Consider the following 19,157-nt stretch of genomic DNA (forward strand, 5'->3'; position numbering starts at 1 on the left):
CTTGGTAACAATTTTGGCCATGAGTAAACACGGATTATGGAAGTGTACAAGGACCTAGGTCTGTCTCATGGATTGCGGTGTGGTTAGACCAGGAGGGGCCGGCAACAACCTTTATTCTTACAGGGCTCGAAAAATCCACTAGACCACTTGCTTTGGCCAGTCTTGTTTGATCAGGTTGGGCTATTTGTAATACTTACTTGTCCCTTCTGGTGATTTGACACTGAACAGGTGTTCTGTTCAGTTGAAAAGTGGAGGGACAATAAAATGTAAATCTTGTTCTTATGTCAAATTTGCTCTCTATCCACAGACAGAGGTCAAAAGTCAGTTTTTCCTACAATTAATTTTCCTTCTGACTGCAGAGTTCCAGGACTTTGTAAGGTGAACTGTGTGATCTGTTTCCTAGAAAGGAAAACCCTATATCCTTTTATTTTACAAACACACAACATTTAAATAACTAAGTCAACTGTGCAAACATTTCAAAATATATTTCAGTAGTTGTGAAAGCCCTTTTTTATATTGCTGTGTGCTGAAGAAATATTTTAATAGGATGAAAACAAATCAGAATACTGTACATGTTGATGTGCAAAAGATATGTTTTCTGAAACCCAATTGTCAAAGATTGTTAATACACTACATAGTTTTATCAGCAAAGCTGCAAGTTAGTGGAGAGGTTTTTGGACATTTCTTGGAAAGTGGGATACACCTCTCCCAAGTCCAAGATCCCCAAAGTCCTCCAGTTGCATTTTCAGCAAGTAATCCTCACAAAAGGCGGCAGTTCCAAGTTTATAACGGTATACGATGCACCCCTCTGGCCCTCACATTCTCATAGGGGGTGTTAAACTCTGTTGAGGGGCCTCAGGGCAGACAGGGGCTACTGGAACAAATCTGTAGCGGATCCTGTCATTTATCATTGGTGCCTTCGGGGACTCAGAAGTCGAACAACAGTCACAATCATGTAATGTCCAGCCGAGTGCTTACCTTTAAATTACAGAGCAGTAGTCTACATTCCCCAGTGAGGTGCTGCGCCTGTAGGGGTTGTTACCATATATATATATATATATATATATATATATATATATATATATATATATATATATTTTTTTTTTTTTTCACAGAAAAAAACAAAGGTTACAGGGATGTTATAGTTAGGTAATAGAATTAAAAAAAAAAAAACATAGAAATTTACTTAAAAAGTAATCAAGTTACAAGTACGTTATAGTTAGGCTCACATGTTAAACATACAAAACCATAGAAATTCACTAGTTATAGTTAGTTACCTCAAGTAACTATAACTCGTGCCCCAAGGTAACTAAGCCACATCAAACAGCTATGTCCCAGGGGTGGGCACCCTGGGACATAGCAGGAGCCTGCCCTGGGGGGTGGCAGTCCCCAGGGCCATCAGTGGTTCCTCGAGTAGGGCTGGGTGACCTCCCTCTAATGTGGAGATAGCCCCGGGGAGGTGGTGGTCACCGGGGCTTGGGTGGTCTGACCCCCTTTACATTATTTAATATTAGCCCCAGGGAGGTGGTGATCCCCGGGGCTGCTGGGGGGGCCGAGCGGCCCCTCTGCGCCCAATTTCTTTAGTGCCCTGGGGGGGCATCCTGAATCCCCCGCTAATATTACATTTTTTGCCTCAGGAATGTGGTGACCCTGGGTCTGTGGGTAAGGCCATCGGGCTTCCCCCGTGTTACCATTACAAAAGCATTTTTGGTCCATGGGTGGGGGTCCCTGGGGTGCGAGGGTCCATGCAGCCCCCACTCATATTTCATTAATGCCCCAGGGAGGTGGTGGTCCCCGGGCCTGTGGGGGAAGCCATCCCCACATTATAAAAGCATTTTTGCCGGGGGAGTGGTCTCCGGCACTGTCGGGGGCCAGGATGACCCTCCTATTAAAAAGAAAAGAGTGTCCCCGGGACCTGACCCACCGTGGGGCCCATTTAAAAACAAGCGAGGGAGCCCGTGCATGTTTATTTATTTTTTTTAATTTTTTTTTTTACCGTGGATTCGCGACCCTGTCACAAATTAGCAGTATAAATTTCTTCACAAATGCTTGTTAGCTCTGGGGGGCTGAGGGGATTAAGGGGTTATGGTGTTCATACCTTGGCTCATCTTGTATTTTTTATTCTTTTTGTCTGGGACTCAGCTGAAGCAGAGTCCCAAGATGGCTGCCAACACTGAGGTGTCATATTCGTCAATTACAGTTTGGTTCGTCTGTATTATGTTATTTGTGTTGTTGCCATACTTTACAGCGCATCTTGATTGTTATACCAACGTGTGGAAAAAGTGTACATACATTCAAAAGTAGCACCATTTTTTAAAATCTTGGGATTATGACATTACTTCGATGGCAGGCTTACTGTACCACAAATTTATTTTGAAAACAACATGTTTTAACAGCACGTAGCAGGATTGAATATGTCACATGCTGTAAAGAAATGTATCTGATACAATTACATTCTTTGGAAATATACTCAGAGAAACAATCACAAGTATATGAAGTCTGTTGATATTAAGCCTTGAGAAATGTTATTTTGTCATTCACAAGTGTATTTGTAATAACGCTTACTTAGGGCATGATTTAGATCTTGGAGGTATTACTGCCACTTTGCTGTGGCGGTGGACCCAAAAAAACTGTCCAGTCGACAGAGTTCCACCCACCATACTTAGGTGTATTGCGGCTTAGCTGCAGACTGCCACAACGGAGTGCTGTACCCAGTTGTCAGGCTGGCGGGTTCCCGTTGTCAGGCTGGTGGGTTCCCGACGACCATATTTAAATATTACAGACCTGCAGGCAGTTTACTGGTGGAGGAAGGAGCCCATCGCTGGCTCCAGTGACCTCATACAATGGAAGTGGTATTTGAAAAGAGGTAAGACACACACACATGTGTTCCCCTGCACAACACACCACATATACACAATAAACCATTGCCATTCCAACACCGTGCAGCATGTACATGCCGAAAACACCCATTGCCATACATCGATCACACAACCTTTATTCACAACAATTGACACAACTACACACTCAGCCACACAAGCACACTCACACAAAAGCACAACTACACACATCACAACACGGCCACCACACAACACTCACCTGGATACTCCACACAGCAACACAACACACACCTAAACATACACAACAGCATCAAACCCACATGCATGTGGCAGACATGCAGACACAACCGCATCACCCACTCCAGCTCCCTCTTCCACGCAGTCCAATCCCACATACACTTATTGACTTACATGCACTACTAGACTCACAATAATACAATGGGACAAATTCACTTGCAGTGTGCACACATAGACATGGTGACATGTGTGATGCCATTGTTATTGTGATACCAGCATTCATTTGGCAATGAATACTGAAACCACCATAATAATTGTGTATGTGTTGGACATGTGTCCTGTACCAGTGTGTCCCCATCATTTACTAACACAAATGTGTTCCTGACGTATGCATGTCAGAGGTTTATCAGAAAAATACCTTTGGCATGTATATTCCTGCAGAGAAGTCCTGAGCTCATGTGCAGTGCCCACACAATGTAAACAGTACATGCAATATTCCTACCTTCGAGTCCGGTTATAGGAGGGGTCATGTTTTCTCCATGGTCCAGTGGCAGCGACGGCAGGTGATGTCCAGTCTGGTCCGGTCTGAGGCAGAAGTGGAAATACGGAAAATATTTGTTTTGTGCCACTTCCCCCTCCAATCCGCAAACTCAGGTGTGGAGTTCAGACCACCACAGTTGGCTTAGCGATGAGGCACATCCAAATCTGCTCGGCAGTAAAGGTGGCTGGAGTCCTGCCGTCAGCCCCTATTACCAATGCTGCCATTGCGGCATCTGGGGATTCCTGGCTGAGACGGCGGGACTCCAGCCAGGAGCGGTGTTTCGCTCATGGTCCTGCCAACATCTAAATCAGGCAGGCAGACTGTTGAGGCAGCCAACAGGTTTTCAAACAGAAAACAGGCAGCAGGGCCAATACCACCAAGATCTATATCAGGCCCATAGTTATGTTTAATGGATTGTTTGAAATTATTCCTTGTTCAGGAGTTGGACGCTGATGTGAAAATAGAGAAACTGTTGTGACTGGGCAATGATTTGTAATGTGTAGCTCTTCTGCACTCATAACTAGTAATTGATACTGGCCCGAGGCACACAGACCTGTGAGATTTTGGCATAGATACTAAGGGATATTTTGAGAAACTCCAAACATAGTTTGTTTGTGTGCAAATGTATTCTGCATCTTCCTTTATGAGAGGACTTTAGATTTAGATTTATTAATGATTTGAAATATTAAGAACAGCTTTCTGCACCCTCAACACATTTATGCAAAACTCTGCTCTTTCAAAAAAATAGATTGCTTAACAGTTCCATATACAGACTCACACTGCTTCTTCCACCTGGTAGCACTGGCCCAGTGCTTGTCTTACATGATCATGGAATGTACCCTTCGGTTGTTAAATGTTTTTAGCTACATCTGTGGTCCAGAAAAGGCAACCTACCGAGTAATGTATTCAAGTAATGAATTCTGGCTTCATACTGTACTTCTGTCTGTGCCCCACACTTAAGAATCCATCAAAACGTAATTAAACAATACATTCTGCATTGTAGGATCTTCATTGAGAGTCATAAACGCTAGAATAATTCCCCCCTGCATGCATGAACCCCGTAGCACTTTTCATAGATGTACTATCCATTTAAATATAAATGCGGGGTGCAATTGTCCATATAATGATCAGCACCCTTTAAGATCCTATCAGAGGTGATTCTTTACCTGAATAAATCCTGTAACACTCCAAACAACCCATTTCAGTCCTTCATTGCAGCATCTGCCAAAAAATGAAAGTGTATGATAAGATGAAAAACTGCAGCCTGGTAGGTATACATTAAAAACTGACAAAAAGAGTCCTGTTTCTTTACGATTTCAGGAACGTCCCCTACAAATGATGCACTGTACTGAAAGTTTCCTCACAGAGACAGTTTTGTTTTTTTATAAATTGTATTTTTTTAATAGCTCCTTATTAGATTTTTAATTCAGCGCATAAATTGCATGTCAACACATTACAGAAGTTTAATATTCACTCTGTAGATGTGTTTCTGTATGTCCTACAGATATTCAGTAAAACGAGCTGTTAACATTTAGGTAACAAATATTCAACAATAACATGATCATATTATATTTACAATAATATTCATAAGGTATATTGACACCACTCACTATGGTTGTGTTCCAACCATCTGATATCTTCAAATGCAACATTGCCGGGACCTTATACCTCCCATCCAGGCTGATTCCCGTTATGCACTGATGATTTTTTTACTACCAGCAATGTAATGGGATATTTTCCACCCTCCTTTCAGCAACAGTATCACAACATGGCATCATCTTGATGTACAGTCACATAATATCACTTGTCTTCTTCAGAGTGTTACCTTCTTGGTCTTGGCTTGCATCGCCATAGGATAGTGTCCTAGTCCGTGGTGAACATTCCAGTGCTTCTGTGTCGCTGTATGTGTTCATGACATTTATCTCCATATTGGGTCATTTTATTAAATCCTGTAGCCATATTGAGACAAAAGGAGACACTTGTGCCATCCACGGTATTGTTATGGTCCATTTATTAATATGCAAAGCTCAGTCTATACATTTAGATGCATTCTAGGCCTTTGTTGGACTGCTATACCTACCTGGCAGGCAGATTGCAATAGAGGCGTCTAGATGTTTGGCACTTAAGTTGATTATCAGAGTTAGAATTTATGACCAGTATGGTTGGATGATGAGGCATTCCCAAACCATGTGAAAGATCTCTGCTGTATCTGTCTTGCATTTGGGACATGTCGTCACCATTTCCCAGTACATTTTATCAGCCATGCTGGGGAGCGAAAGGTAAAATGCAAATTGTATAGTTAGTTACCTGTGTGTATTTGAAACATCGTTTTCTCCTGCAATATCCTAATCAATTCTTTATCAGAAATGTCCTTCCAACCCCCTTTCTCATATTGTTTTGAGTGTGGCCATGGGTATGTAAAAGGTGAGAGCTAGTGGTCTGTGCATACGCATTACTGTCTTACACTGTACTTCTTGAGTCAAAAGAGTAGGCACCTCCTCAGATCTAGGAGGCTTAGTCACACCATCTCCCCATGTCTCTTTTATTGCGTTTGTCAAGGCTTTGTACATCAGAAATTGATCAGTATGCAAATTGTAGATTCCTATGAGGTCCTCAAATGTAAGAAGCGCTTCAGTGGTGTAGAGATCACCCAGACTGGTATTCCCAACCCGTGTCCAGCATGAAATTCCACCACAGTCGCAGCAATGCCCACAGTGGGAAATTTTGAGAGCGGGGCACAGCTAGTCCTAACCTTTTTGTGTATTTAACTCAGAAGGTTTTGATCATTTTTGCGATCTGAGGTGAGAGACCGCTCCTGCAGGAGATCCTCATTGCTAATGAGGTTCATCACATCCAGACCAGCTGGACAACTAAATAGTACATCTCAAGATTGCGTAAAGAGATTGTATATTCTATTTGTTTTTTTACTTTGTTTACTGCTTGTATTCTGAAAATTACAAAACAGTGTGCAGAACAACAAGATTATTCAAGTCAAGTCAAAGAAAAAAGCAGAAGCAGAACATAGAGAGTGAGCCGCATAATGTTCTTACATTCACAATTGACCACACAAGCTGTTGGAAATGGCCGTTCTGCAGGGTCACCCCCAGACTTTTTGCCTTCCTCCTTCTCTTTTTCTGACCTCATTTTTGCTTGCTTTAGGACTCTATCACTGATTAGCAGTGGTAAAGTGCGCAAAGTGCATATGCTCTCTCCTTAAAACATGGTGACATTGGCTCATACCCAATTGGCATATTTAATTTACTTGTAAGACCCTAGCAAAGTGCACTACATGTGCCCAGGGCCTGTAAATTAAATACTACTAGTGGGCCTGCAGCACTAGTTGTGCCACCCACATAAGTAGCCCTTAACCGTATCTCAGGCCTGCCACTGCAAGGCCTGTGTGTGCAGTTTCACCGGCATTTAAAAGTAATTGCCAAGCCTTAAACTCCCCCTTTTTTCATATAAGTCACCCCTAAGGTAGGCCCTATGGCAGGGTGCTGTGTAGGTAAAAGGCAGGGCATGAACATGTGTGTTCTATATATCCTGGTAGTGTAAAACTCCTAAATTTGTTTTACGCCCCTGTGAGGCCTTCTCCTTTCACAGGATAGCATTAGGGCTAACCTCATATACTGTTTGAGTGTTCGATTCTGATCTGAAAGGAGTAACGAGGTCATATTTAGTATGGCCGAGATAGTAATAGAACATCCTGCTCATTGGTGAAGTTGGATTTAATATTATTATTCTAGAAATGCCACGTTTAGAAAGTGAGCATTTCTCTACACTCAAATCCATCTGTGCCTTACAGCCTGTCTCCAATCCATGTCTGGCTCGATTACTTGACAGCTCCCTTGTGCACTTCATTCAGACAACCCCAAACACAGGATGCTCATTCACACATCTGCATACTGAATGGGTCTTCCTGAGCTGGGAGGGTGGACACTTATATTTCAAAGGACAGTGGTCTCCCCTCACACAATGGACTGCCAAACCCCCTACTGGGACCCTGGCAGACAGGATTGAACTGAAAAAGGACCTTGTGCACTTCTAAGCCACTCTTTGAAGTCTCCCCCAATTCAAAGGCACATTTGGGTATTTAAACAGGGCCTCTGACCCTGCCATCTCAGACACTTCTGCAGGCACTTCTGGACACTTCAAGATACTTCTTGGGACAGACCCTCTGCCCCAGAACCTGCAACCTGCCAAGAGGAACTGCCTGGCTTCCCAAAGGACTCACCTGGACTGCTTTTCTGAGAAGGACTGCTGCCTTGCTGTTGCCCTGCTGCCTTGCTGCCCTCTGGCTCTGCTGAGAAGTGCTGTCCAAGGGCTTGGATTGAGCTTGCCTCCTGTTTTCTGAAGTCTCAGGGCAAAAAAGTCTTAATCTCTGCAAAGAACTCCTTGTGTGGTGAAAAATCAACGCACACCCTGCCGGAATCGACACACAGCCTGCACCGCAGCGAGAAAATCACTGCATGCCGAACCGGAACAACGCAGCCCGGCTCCCCAAGTGGAGATCGATGCAGCACCAGCGTTGCAACCGGAACTTCGACTCACAGCCCCGTGGAATGACTCATTGCCGAGCTGGAACGACGCAGACCAACTACCTTGAAAAAGGAATTGATGCAGCGCCTGCCATGCAACAGAAATCTCCCCATATCGCCCACCGGATCGACGCAGCTCCTACGGCTTTGTCCCGCACACCCAGGATTTCTCTGCATCATCCCCAGGGCTTCCAAATACCCTGAAGAGGATCCAAGCCTGCGTGCCGGAAATCAATACAAAGCCCTTGCTGCGTGGAAAAACATTGACTCATCGTGTGTGTGCACCCCGAGAAACCGACACACACCTCCCCGTTTTCCACGCATCTCCTCCTCTGCGGTCCTGTACGGACAATTTAGACTCAAACCAGGTACTTTGTGCTTGCAAGAGACACTTATTGCTTGTTAAGAACTAAAGACTTTATTGATCATTTCAAAAGTGATATTTCGACTTGTATTTATCAAATCTTGATCGTTTTGACCTCCGATAAATATTCTATATTTTTCTAAAGCTGTGTGGTGTATTTTTGTGGGATTTGCACTGTGTTGTTGCATGATTTATTGCACAAATACTTTACACATTGCCTTCTAAGTTAAGCCTGACTGCTCAGTGCCAAGCTACCAGAGGGTGGACACAGGATAATTTGGATTGTGTGTGACTTACCCTGACTAGAGTGTGGGCCCTTGCTTGGACAGGGGGGTAACTTGACTGCCAACCAAAGACCCCATTTCTAACACAATCCAACCATGGAGTGTCCATGAGTAATAGCTGGCAAAGAAGGGAACAGGAAGTAGGAATAAGCTGTCTCCTTTCGAGTGGGCTACTCAGAGTCTACGATTGATTATCCACATGCTTATGGGTCAACCTCTCCCGCATTCCGTTAAAGCCTGCCTGTTGGGTGATCAAGTAGGACTGCAAGGACTGCCAGGACTGCCATAGATCTTTAGGCCTTTACGCAGGCGGTAACATTTCAGCTTATATATTAAATTGTTGGTTACAATACACAAGATCAGAGAGCCACTGCTTGAACTTGGGTTCCTCCCTTTACCTCATCTACAAGCCTCCACTCACTTTGCTAGCAAAAGAAGTAGTGCTACACATTTCCTATGTGGTGTGTTGCTATATCTTTGACAGAGCCCAAAAGGGCTGCTAGCAGCTTCCGATTTACCCCTTCATAAATCATTTGAGATCTAGCTCTGATAATCTTCTCACAGTAGTTGGATACATTTGAACAGTCCCAAGCCAGTTGAAGGAACCCTGCCCCAAGTATCTCCAATCTACTGTAGTGGCCATCTTTGTGCAGTCTGAATGTATGCAGTCGTGCAGGAGTATGGTAGAAACTGTGCAGGAATGTATAATATATGTATGAAGTTGGCTTTCTATATTGTGATCTAAAATTAAGTACACTGTGCAGAGAGTCTGATAGATCCCCAACTGGTATTGCAGAGGCAAAAGTATATAGAACGAATGCACTATTTGTGGTAGTGTGGGTGAGCAGTTAGGCTTATCAAGGAGTTGTGGTAGGCATTTGTTGTAATCACAGAGACAATAAATGAGACACACACTCAATGAATAAATCCAAGACCGATTTAGAAAAATAACATTTGCTTTTATATATGCTTTGAACGAAATAACTTCTTTATAGGGTAAGCAGTTGTTAAAAGATAAATACTCTGTAGTGCAATTTTTCAGTTCACCAGTGTTTACCTATGGGAGAAAAACAAGAATGAAGTTTTTTGGAGTTGGATGTCCAGTGTTAACCAATGGAGACTAGGGGGGTGAACGAAGATGTGCTGCTCACAGGTGAGTAAAGTGGAGTCAGGGGTTCCATCTCCTTGAGGTAAGCACAAGAGGGGCCACAAGGGCAGCATGAAACGTACACCCTTAGTGGCACAGTGTCGGGCACCCAATGCAAGTCAGTGGGGGAGATCGGTTTTGAAAAAAGGATGCGGACTCGAGCCAGGAGGCTGAACAAAGAAAACAAACAGCTTTCCAGGTAAGTTCTGATGCTAAGGGACATAGGGACACTGGTGGTCCAGCTCCCCAAGACCCAGGGGCTCCGGGTACAGGGGTGTCTTTTGTCATCTGGAGCAGCTTGCCGAGCAGGTTGGGGTGAGGAGGAGTCTTTGTTTTGAGGCTGCAGGCTTTAAGAGAAAGTCCGGTAGGGGTCAGCCCACGGTGGACTCGGACTCAGAATCGCTGGGGAACCTTTTCAGGACCAGTGGGCCACTTGGACTCTGGCTGTGGGCGTCGAATGCAGAGGTGGGTCCAGCGTGGTTTCGCGTTTCCTCAGGGCAGAGTTCTTTTCTTTTAAAGTTGATTTCTTCTTGAACAGGTTTGCTGTTCTCGGGGGAAGATTTTTGTCGAAGGCAGGCAGTCCTGCCAAATCTTTGGAGGTCACTGGGCTGCCAAGAGGACAGGTCCTCTTTTTGGTACAGGATCATCGATGGCCACAGACTGGCCGGTAGGGCTGGGGCTAAGTCAGTTGGTATCTGCAGTGTTCTCTGATGATGTTACTCTGTAGCATCCAGTTCTTTTTAGGTCGTCGGGAATCTGAGTTCGAGGGTTCAGGGGTGCCAACTAAATACTGAATTTAGGAGCATTACAGGGAGTGCCAGGTGGTAGACAATGGACTGCTCATCTTTAGGTTGACTACACCCTTTATATGACCACTTCTGCTCGGAAGTGGGCATAACCTTAACCCTAGTGGCCTAATTCCTTCCAAACAAGCTGGAGGAATTTAAAAGTGTCCACTTGAGCTCCTCCACCTAATGGGTGGGACTGGCAAGAAGTCGGCACTCCTCCTAATTTTTTTTTTCTTCAAATCTCTTTATTAGGTTTAGTTCAATTATGCATTGAAGTGCAATAATAAAAAGTAACAGGAAAAAGCATTACAAAAATCAGTTCAATTAAACTGTGCTGCAATGCCAATAATACTTTATTAATAGGGGGTGCCGGGAGTAGTGATTTATCACAAATATATATGAACATGGGTCCCGGAAGAGGATAGTGTATAAATCATCTGCATACTGTAAGCCTTGTGATCCCTTTATATTGGGAGATGTGAGGCAGGGGAGTGCGTTGTCATGCTAGTTATTCATGGGTAGAGATTTTACCAATATCCTGTTAACATAGGTCCATTACATCTTAATGCAGTGTTATTATTAGGAATCCTTCAGTCAGAGGAACGTGAGTACTTGGCCAATCAAGGTGATATATTGTTTTCAGGATGGGATTTAGATGCACTTATGTGTTCATGGGGGTTGTTTATCATTTTTGGCTTCTATATTTACCATAAAAGTGTCCCAGACTTAGCAGCCACCTCTCGCTAAGCATCTGGCCTGCAGTAGGCGTAGTGTCCATGCCTCCGCCTGGGACTACTGTAATAAGTCTTGTAGCCATTTGATATGAGTTGGAGTATAGGACGCTTTCCAATGTGTTGCTATAAGTCGTTTGAATGTTATACATTTTAAGATCAATAAATCTGTGGAGCAGTTTGTCGGCTTTAGCTTGATGTCGTAAACCTAATAGGCAGGACTCTGGGTTGGGTACTAGAACATGGTTAGTTATATTGGCCGTAGACTCAATTATTTGTCACCAGGCTGTAAATACTGGTGGGCAGTCCCATGCCATGTGGTAAAAATTTGCTTCTGGTGCCACACAGCCGGAACATGAAGGTTCCATCTTGGGAAACATGCGCTTAATTGGAGACGGGGAAAGATAGGAATGATGTAGATAATGAAATTGTCTATAACTGAACCTAGGTTTGCGTGAGACACGTTTGACAGTAGAGAGCGCTGTTGCCCAGGACTTCTGCGATAAGGGGGTAGTGACTACTTCGTCCCAGCGACCTCGACTGGACTCCAAGCTTGGGCAAGCAGTAACTAACAAGGTGTTGTACAGCCTAGATATCACTTTTTTGGTTTCAGTTATTGATAACATCAGTGTGAGTACCTTGGATGTCTGTGGTTCCTCGTCTCCCATATTCCAAGTGTCTTGTAGTTGGTGTTGTATTGCACAATATGTTAAAGTACCGGCGTGTAGGCCCTTAGTGTCCCTCAATTTGTCAAACGTTACTAGTGTGTCCACTGAAAAAAGGTCTCCCACCGTCTCAAGATTTGACACCAGCCACGGAACAATATTGTGGTGTTCAAGCTTGATACAGGCCTTGGGTAACTGTGAGATTGGTTTCAGCGGTGAGTATGGTATGTTGGGCTGTTTGCAGTGAATGTATCTTAGCCAGCAGATTCTGGTCGCATCCATCAGTATGTTGCCTCGAAGAGGGGGTCATGTCTTGTCAGACAACCATGTGTATATTGGCATCTGGCCCATGAGGTTGGATATGACAGTTTGTTCCACTGTTCGATGTTCCCCCATCCATTGGAGCGGCCATTGCAGTTGTGCTGCAGTGTAATAGAATTCAAGATGAGGCATACTAAGGCCCCCAGTGTCCTGTGAACACTGCGTCGTGGTCAGTGCCACACGGTGTCTGTCCTTCCCCCATAGCAAATAAGTTAATAAACTCTGCAGTGTTTTAAAAAGCGAATGGGGAAGAATAATTGGCAGCACCGCAAAGTAATACAATAATCTAGGAAGAATCCGCATTTTAGCTATGGCCACTCTACCCATGGGTGATAGTGGGAGTGAGCCCTAGAAGGAAAGCGAGCCTCGTATGGAACGAAGAGCCCGATCGATGTTGCCCTCCCTCAGGCCTTTAATTGAGTGATATATTTGTATCCCTAAATATTTAAAGGAGGTGTGGCACCATGGTAGGTGATAGCTCGGGAGGGTTGGCTGCATATCCAAGGGGACAGGTGATAATGGGAATATACAGGACTTGGTCCAATTGACTCTCAGCCCTGAGATTTCAGCAAAGGAGTCTAATAGGGACATAACCTCTGGTATGGAGGTTTTGTGGTACCATAAATATATTAAGGCATGGTCCGCGTATAGGGGATTGATGTGATGAATATGAAGTTCCGGTATGCCCCACAGCCGTGCACTCTGGCGCAGTTGGGCTGCCAGGGGCTCCACCGCTATTGCGAACAATAAATGAGAAAGAGGACATCCCTGTCTGGTGCCACAGTGTATAGAGAATCCGTCCGAAATAATTTGCCCTGTCTTCACTCGAGCTATTAAGTTAGAATATAAAGTGGTGATCCAGGATATATACCCTGGTCTGAAGCCCATCTTGTGTAGGGTTGTGGTGAGAAAATCCCAGTTTAGGGTATCAACACTTTTTCAATATCCAGGGTTATGGCCACGCTGCAGCGACTCGTCCCTGTGGTGCTGTGAAGGAGACAAAGCAGTCTCCTGATGTTCAGGAAGGTGCTCCATCCGGGGATAAAACTGGACTGGTCCTCATGTATCAAGTGAGGAATTAAGGGGAGAAGTCTGTTAGCTAGTATCTTCCCCAGGATTTTGCAGAGTATGTTTAATAAGGAGAGTGGGCGATCAGAACGCACATCTAAGGCATCCCAACTAGCCTTGGGTAGGACCACTATGAGGGCCTCACGCAGTGACTACGGTAGATGACCCGTTGTGTGTGCGCTTCGTTGAACATGACAAGCATGGGCTGCAAAAGGTGGTTCGAATGTGCTGTATAGTATTCAACGGGCAGTCCGTCTGTGCCTGGAGCCTTATTGCGGGCCATTTGGGTTAAAGCAGTGCAGACCTCCTCTAAACGAATGAGGCCATCTAGTGCATTTATTTGCTCTGGCTGTAGGCGCTGAAGAGGGAGCATGTCTAGAAAGGCAGACATTTGCCGATGGTGTGGGTGCGGGGTTTGCCGCATTCAATGATTAATAGTAGGTGTAAAAGGCTGTGTTTATGGCCCCCTATGTGTTGACTACTTTCCCTGAGTCCAGTCTAATTGCTCCAATGGGGGATTGCTGTGGCGTGTCTCGAACCAGCCACGCAAGTAAGCGGCCCGATCTATCACCCTCCACATACTGTCTTGTCATATAGTGCCTGTAGTCCTATCTGCCTAGCGGAGCATCGGCTTCCCTGTAATTGGTTCGTATCTCACGAAGAATCTCAGGGTCAGCCGTCCTGTTGGCTACAGCCACCTCCGTCTCTCACATTTTAGCCTTCAAGGTGGTCACCTCATGGAGCAGTGCCTGTCGAACACCCAGAGAAGCAGCCATGCAGTTGCCGCGTATCACTAGTTTGGGTGCATCCCATTCAGTGGCGCAGTGAGATGTTGAATTATTGTTCTGTGCAAAATATGTGAATATGCATTCGGTTAGTTCCTCACGAAAAGGGGGATCATGAGGTTGGCCCCAACATAGACCCACCCTCAAGGGGCAGTGATCAGACAGTGGTGCGAGCCATATATGCAGAACTTTGTACTCTTTGGATCATGGCCGCTGGTGCCAACAGCAAGTCTATTCTAGTGTGCAGGTCGTGGACCGGGGAATAAAATGAGTATTCGCACTCCACTGGTTTCCCCTCCCGCCATAAATTGTATAATCCGCTTTCTGACCTCCAGGCTGCGAACTCGTGGGAAATATGCCTGCTTGGCGCACTTGGCAGCGGGGGGAGGGACCGGTCTAGTACAACATCAGGTATGCAATTGAGATCCCCACCGCACAAACTGTCCCCAGCTGGGTCCCGAAACAGACCGGGTGTCAGTGTGTTCAAGAAGCTCACCTGATTGGCATTGAGTGCATATATTCTTACTAGTGTCAAAGGTGTAGCATCTAGATGGCCTTCAGTTACAACATACCGACCGTTAGGATCTACGTGTGTTCAGTCTGCCATGTAGGGCCCTCCAGGTGCAACCCATATTGCTGCACCTCACGCAAAGAATGATGTCACAGTACCGAATAATTGCCCCTTCCACCTGGAGTGCAGTTTCTTAAAGGTGGCTTCTGATATGTGTCTTTCCTGTAGCATGGCTATATGTACTTGATGTCGCTTCAGGTATGCATGAATACAATGTCTCTTGAGTGGTATTGCCATACCCCTCACGTTCCAGGTAATCACATTATAGCGTATTTTAAAGTATTGCACTTGTCTAGCCATATATGTATAGGAGTCCAAGACTACCATAGGGACTCTTTCACCCTCCCTTTTTCTATGCTGATAAGGTTTATTTGCACCCTACGTGATATGTTGCCCTTACCCCTATATCTTCGGTCCCTCCCAACTCTCATCTCGCTAGCATGGAATGGCCGCAGTAACAGGGGACAAACAACATACAAAAATAAGGACAATATTTGGCCTAAAGGGGATCTGAAACAACACTTTACAAACAACATTAAGCTATAACAATGTAACCTGTGATCAGGCGTAAGGGTAAACTGGTCCATATGGTATAGTTTGTGGGGCGTAAGGGCCTTGTGTGTTGGCTTGTGCGCTCGGCTCACAGGATGGCGGGGTGGACCCTTAAGCCACTCCACGCTTGTTTATGGAACACAGTTTCCACGTGCGAGCCATAAAGATCTCGTTGCAGACTATAGGGCAGCCACAGTGAGATAGTGTGGATGTTAAAATTGCAAAACAAATACATAACTCCATCTATCTGCGGGGACCGACAATCCCCTAGAAACTATTTCAGTGCAGGCGACCTGAGGCTCCATGTAGTTTCGACTTTTCTTCCCTGAGGCTGAGCAAGTAGTCCCTGATGATCACTGAACTTTAACGAAGGAGTTTAGCCTCATAGGTCATCAGCTGATCGAGGAGTGAGTGGCAGACCATGGTTAGAGTCCTTAGAGTCACTGTGATCACCCCGTTCGGGGTCCGAGTCCGGGGACTCCTGAAGTGTTGCAAATGGATTGCGCGTGAACTGTGTAGCCTCAAGCAATGCCTGGGACTGTTCCTCCACAACCTGTGCTGGTGTGGGTTTAGCCCCCAGACCTGTACGATGTTTGCGTTTCCTCTTGGGGGTCAACCATTGCCCCTCAGTGTCCGCCTTGTGTGGTGCTTGGGCCAGGCCCTTGGCATGGAGCCAGGTCCAAGTGTCCTCAGGTGACGTGAATATATGAATGTTTGCACCATCGTGCACGCGCGTTTTGCTGGATATAGCAGGGCATACTTGATGTTATGCTCACAAAGATGTTGTTTTGCCATAAAAAAGGAATTGCGCTTTTTTTTAAGTCCCGCCGTAAAATCATGGTAGGCAGTAATTTTTGCATCTTCGAATTTCCATGTGTGAGGAAAGGTTGGAGCCCCAGGTCTCTGTCACGATAATTAAGAAGGCGAGCTATCAAAGGTCTTGGGTGAGCACCTGGTGGAGGCGGTCTGCCTGGCACTCTATGGGCCCGCTCTATTGAGAAGAAATTTGGAACTTTATCCAGCAAAACCATTTCTGTAAGCCCCTTTTCCAAGAACAGTTTGATGTTGGGACCTTCCACTCGTTCCGGAAACCCCACTAATCGGATATTGTTGCGCCTTGATCTCCTCTGCATCTTCAGCTCTCCACTGTAGTGAGGTCACCTCTGTACTCAGTTGTCTCATGTGATCCTGCAGTTCCTGGATTATTGGACGAGTTGCCGCTATGTCTGATTCTGTTTTGCCAACTCTTTCAGACAGTTTGCGATGGTCTCCACGAAGTAAGTTAACGTCCTGCGTTACGTCATCAATTTTTGTTTCTAAGGAAATTTTGCTGTCTAAGATGTCTTGCAGAACTTTTTAAAATTGAGAAGTATGATTATAGAGGGTGGCATCCATCTGTTGCAGGGCATAAGTTGTCCCCTCCGACACTGGGGGCGGAGTGTTTGAAGTAGCTGTCACCACAGCGGACATCCTTGATGTTTTAAATTTTACCATCTGGCTTCCTGATGGCGGGATCCCCCCCAGTAAGCAACTCACAGACTGGATTTACTATCCACAGTACATATGAAAGGGTCCACCCCCATGGGAGCGCGATGTGCTCAGATACTGTACCAACATCCAGGGTACTCGCGATCCTTCCGTCACTCACCTCACCGTGCGGTTCAAAGAGGTGAGTTGGGGGCAACAGAATGGCACAGATGTACGTCTTATCATGTGGATGATGGCCTCTGTTTGGCTCCTGGGTTGTATGAGTTGACGCTGTATAGCATGCCCGCACCAATACTATTATAGATGCAGGGTTTCAAAGTGTATTCTGTGCCTACCCGAGGTAGCGCAGTGCCTCGTATCTCAGAACCCGTTCTAGTGCGCCATTTAATCATGCGATGCTGATGGCGTCAGTGGTTCCTCGCGGACTGTAATTGCGTCAAATCCGATTGCTTAAATAAGATCAGATTTGAACTCAGGGTGCGCCGCTGCTGTAGGAAAGCCCCTGGGTGCCTTCACGCATCTTCTGTTGAGGAGCCAGAGACCCCGTGAGGGCCGATAGGCTTTGTCACAAGGTCGTCCCTGGGCCCGGCCAAACAGATGACGGTCCCTCTGCTCTTCTCACACTCTGCGGTGCCCACTTCAGCTACCCGCTGGGTCCCAAGTTGGCAAGGGAGGGCTGGGGTGGTTAAGAGCGGGTGGAGAGATCCAGTAAATGTTGAGGAGCACCATATTTATTTGACCGAGCGCAGCTCCGATTGAAGCTGCCCTCCGATCGCCATCTTTGACACGCCCTGGGCACTCCTCCTAATTTAACTAATTTTCCCACCTGTGCTGTCGCCAAAAGTGGGGTGAGGACAGGGGGTTGGTCCTCTCCACCATCTGGAGAGACCTCGGTTGCATTACAAACACGGCAAGACCTTAGAAGCTCCCCACCCTGGAATGTCCATCCTGCCTAGGAGAGGAGGTAACACCTCTGCCCAGTGTAGGCTTGTGTCTCAGGCCCTCGAGAGTGCTGGCTCTCACCATAGGGGGCCAGCAACAAGTCTGTGGTGGCTGGAAGCACCTTGTCATGCAGCCTGCAATGGCAGTCTGCATAATGTTAGTGCTGGGTCCCTCGGAATGGCACAAGTTGTGCTGCAGCTCTGACTGGCCCTAATCAGTACCCCTGCCCTAGGTACCAGTGGTACCATTTATTAGGGACTCAGAGGGGGCTGAAGGGCCTGGTCACTTGGGGTGTCTTGTTTTGGGGAAGGAACACTGGCACTGGGAACAGGAGCCAGTGCACTTCAGTTGAAGCTGTATCTAAAATAAACATGCAAAAAGTGTGGGGGGGGTTACTGCAACCAGAATCCAGTTCCCTACCCCCCTCCCACATCCCTGCCCCAGCCAACAGATCAGGAGGCTCAGCCAGTCTTCCTAGTCTGTCAGGCGAGTAATAGTAAGGGGGTAAGGGAGCAGGCTGCATGGTTGCAGGGCCTACCCTGCCTCACATCCTACTGTCCATGTCATTTCCTATGGGGAGCTGACCCACCTCATCAGTGTTAGGATCCCATTTAAAATGTTCTTCATTTGCTTTTTCTCTTTCTTTGGGATAAGAGGTGTCCAGCTCCGGACAACTCCCAGCTTATCCAAAGAGGTTACCCACAAATGGAGTAACCCCACAATGGCCATCAGGGTCAGGGAGCCTAGCTTGCTTTTTGACATGGGGTTGGACCACCATGCCAAAGACAGTGCAGCCATATAGGCTAACACTACCCAGCAGAGGCCACTAACAGCTGTCAGTGACCAGAACCACCCTTTTGCTGTTCACTAACACTACCAACTTTCTTGGGGTTCAAGGTGCTTGTCTTCTGCTTTATAGGTCGGGGTTACTACATCCTGTAGCAAACACCCTTCTTCCACCCTCTTTTCTGTTAGCTGAGGAGCCACCAACTCAAGCCTAACAATTGCATGATTAGTCAGGACTTCTTGTGGGTCAGGTTAGGTTTCACAAGTGCCAACTTTGGAGTTCTTCCTCACGTGAGGAGAATCACCTTGGCTTACCAAACGTTAGCTAAACGTTGCCCACCCTTCCTACACTTCTTTTTCTTCTGGGGCCTGCTTGCACTAACTGCAGGGGCAGCACTTCCAGAATCCTTGGAAGAGGGCTGGCACTGGACCAGCTCCTCCTTTGGGCTCTGACTAACCTCTGGTAGGTCACCCTGCTCCAAGGGGAACTGTCCAAGTACAAATTCCAGGCC

At 46.0% G+C, this 19,157-nt stretch overlaps 2 protein-coding genes across 7 annotated transcripts in view; one reads left to right on the plus strand and one right to left on the minus strand.

Moving 5' to 3' along the window:
- CAB39L (calcium binding protein 39 like) overlaps positions 1-19,157 on the plus strand; it is an 803,103-nt gene that overhangs the window by 241,340 nt on the left and 542,606 nt on the right. The window lies entirely within an intron of this gene.
- The window catches only part of LOC138249583 (uncharacterized), a 42,199-nt gene continuing 39,485 nt past the window's right edge, over positions 16,444-19,157 (minus strand). The window contains exon 5 of the mRNA XM_069203526.1: positions 16,444-16,781. Within this exon, the coding sequence (XP_069059627.1) occupies positions 16,444-16,781 (338 nt within the window). The remainder of the gene's footprint in view (positions 16,782-19,157) is intronic.

The sequence above is a fragment of the Pleurodeles waltl genome, chromosome 8 (genome assembly GCF_031143425.1).
Source record: "Pleurodeles waltl isolate 20211129_DDA chromosome 8, aPleWal1.hap1.20221129, whole genome shotgun sequence".
Classification (NCBI taxonomy): domain Eukaryota; kingdom Metazoa; phylum Chordata; class Amphibia; order Caudata; family Salamandridae; genus Pleurodeles; species Pleurodeles waltl.